This window comes from Ipomoea nil, unplaced genomic scaffold (assembly GCF_001879475.1).
Source record: "Ipomoea nil cultivar Tokyo-kokei standard unplaced genomic scaffold, Asagao_1.1 scaffold2610, whole genome shotgun sequence".
Lineage (NCBI taxonomy): Eukaryota > Viridiplantae > Streptophyta > Magnoliopsida > Solanales > Convolvulaceae > Ipomoea > Ipomoea nil.
In genome coordinates, this window is record NW_017619038.1 from 2,385,990 (window position 1) to 2,387,860 (window position 1,871).

Consider the following 1,871-nt stretch of genomic DNA (forward strand, 5'->3'; position numbering starts at 1 on the left):
TAAATTCAAATTAAGCATTGCCTGTGAGCCAGGTTAAGATTTAGACATGTTTACTGTTTACTTGAAAAGAATTGTAATATAAGTAAGCGCACATTGTCGCTTTATACCACGCATCTTAAACACTAATGTCGCGCATATTAATGCGGAACATCCAGAATTAGACTTCAAGTACATGTGTCTGCGATTTTAAGACTTAATGTGCGTCACGCTAATGCTCTAAGTGCGCCAGTTTGACACCTGTATACTGTGATGACGCTTTTTGTGTTGTAGGTACGATCTGGTTTTTACACCGTTCACCGGAGTTGATAACCATAAAAAGTGTATAACATTTGGCGCTGGACTATTGTTGAAAGAAGACATTGAGTCTTATGTTTGGCTCTTTGAGAAATTTAAAAATGCAATGGGTATGGAACCAAGAATAATTGTCATCGATCAAGATCCAGCTATGAAAGTGGCGATTCCAAGAGTTTTCAAGCAAGCCAGGCATCGCTACTGCATGTGGCACATTATGTGTAAAGTTGGGGAAAAGGTGGGTCCTACGTTGAACAAGAATGAGGAGTTCAAGAACAAACTGAACTCAATCGTTTGGACGTCATCTTTGGAACCTCCTGATTTTGAGAAACTGTGGAGAAAGCTCATTGAAAAGTACAACTTAGTCGAACACAATTGGTTTACAACTATGTTTGAGGCTAGAAACCGTTGGATCCCAGCCTATTTTAGAGATGACTTTATGGGGGGTCTACTCAGGACAACGTCTCGTTCCGAAAGTGAGAACTACACGTACAGCCGTTTTACTGGCCCATAGTCTAGCCTAGTTGAATTCATGATGAACTTTGACAGTGCTCTTAAATCACAATGTAACACCAACGCAAAGCTCAACAGTGACAATGAAGGTTACAATCCAGATATGAAGACTCCTCTGGGGATCGAAAAACACGCTTCAATCGTCTACACCATTACTATTTTCTATCAAGTTCAGGAAGAAATATGTGCCTCCTGTTTCAAATGTATAGTGTTGAGTGTTAGAGAAGACGGTGGAATGCTACACTATTATATTATGGATGGAAAGAACAAAATATTTACTGTGGTGCACAATGTAAATGACCATGAGGCCAAATGCGGTTGCAAGATGTTTGAGATGGTTGGACTGTTGCGTAGACACATATTTGTGGTCTTTAGAGACCTTGAAAAGATCCCTCTGAGGTATGTGGTTAATCGGTGGACCAAGGATGCATCTTTAAAGGCTACATTTGAAATAGATGATGTCATTTATGATCAGAATGGACCAAAGGATGAAAAGAAGATGATGCTGAACAAATTGTGGGCAGATGTACACTGTTGTATTGATCTAGCAGGTTCAAACATGGAGCAATTGGCTGCATTTTCGCAAGTGATTAATGAACAGAAACAGCTGCTAATGTCAGGAAAGGAAAATTTATCCCCTCAGCACAGCAGGAAGACTGTTATAGAATCCTTTTGTGGATCAACAGAGATTTCAGAGATTTAATATACTTCCACCGAAACATGCAAAGAACAAGGGCAACAACAAACGTATCAAAAGCAGCAAGGAGTTGGCAATGGAAAAAGAAAAGGGCAGGAGGTGCAATTTTTGTGGTGTTAGAGGAGATCAACAAGACACCAGGACTTGCCCACTTAACTCCAAAAATAAGGACAAGCAAAAGGGTAAGAAAAAGGCATAGCAGACTATTTTTACAACGCCTTTACAGTCGAGAACGAAAATAGATAGCAAATATGAAACACAAATACTTAGTTAACTCATTTCAGACCGCTTTTTGCAGTTGAGATACTTGAATTTAATGTTCAGCTATTACTAGTTTTTGTTTTTATCACTGATTTGTGTTTAACAATCA

At 39.1% G+C, this 1,871-nt stretch overlaps 1 protein-coding gene across 1 annotated transcript; it reads left to right on the plus strand.

Annotated features, from left to right (window-relative positions):
- Positions 1-400: 400 nt before the first annotated feature.
- Positions 401-1,507, plus strand: LOC109154217 (protein FAR1-RELATED SEQUENCE 5-like). Its single transcript, XM_019302052.1, has 2 exons — positions 401-645; positions 841-1,507. Exons 1-2 carry the CDS (start codon positions 401-403, stop codon positions 1,505-1,507), a joined length of 912 nt encoding a protein of 303 aa, XP_019157597.1.
- Positions 1,508-1,871: the final 364 nt, after the last annotated feature.

Excerpts from the sequence above, each read along its gene's own strand:
- LOC109154217 (XM_019302052.1), top strand. The coding sequence starts at position 401 with ATGGGTATGGAACCAAGAATAATTGTCATCGATCAAGATCCAGCTATG. Across the intron at positions 646-840 it reads TGGAGAAAGCTCATTGAAAA|TGCTCTTAAATCACAATGTA; the intron begins GTACAACTTAGT and ends GAACTTTGACAG.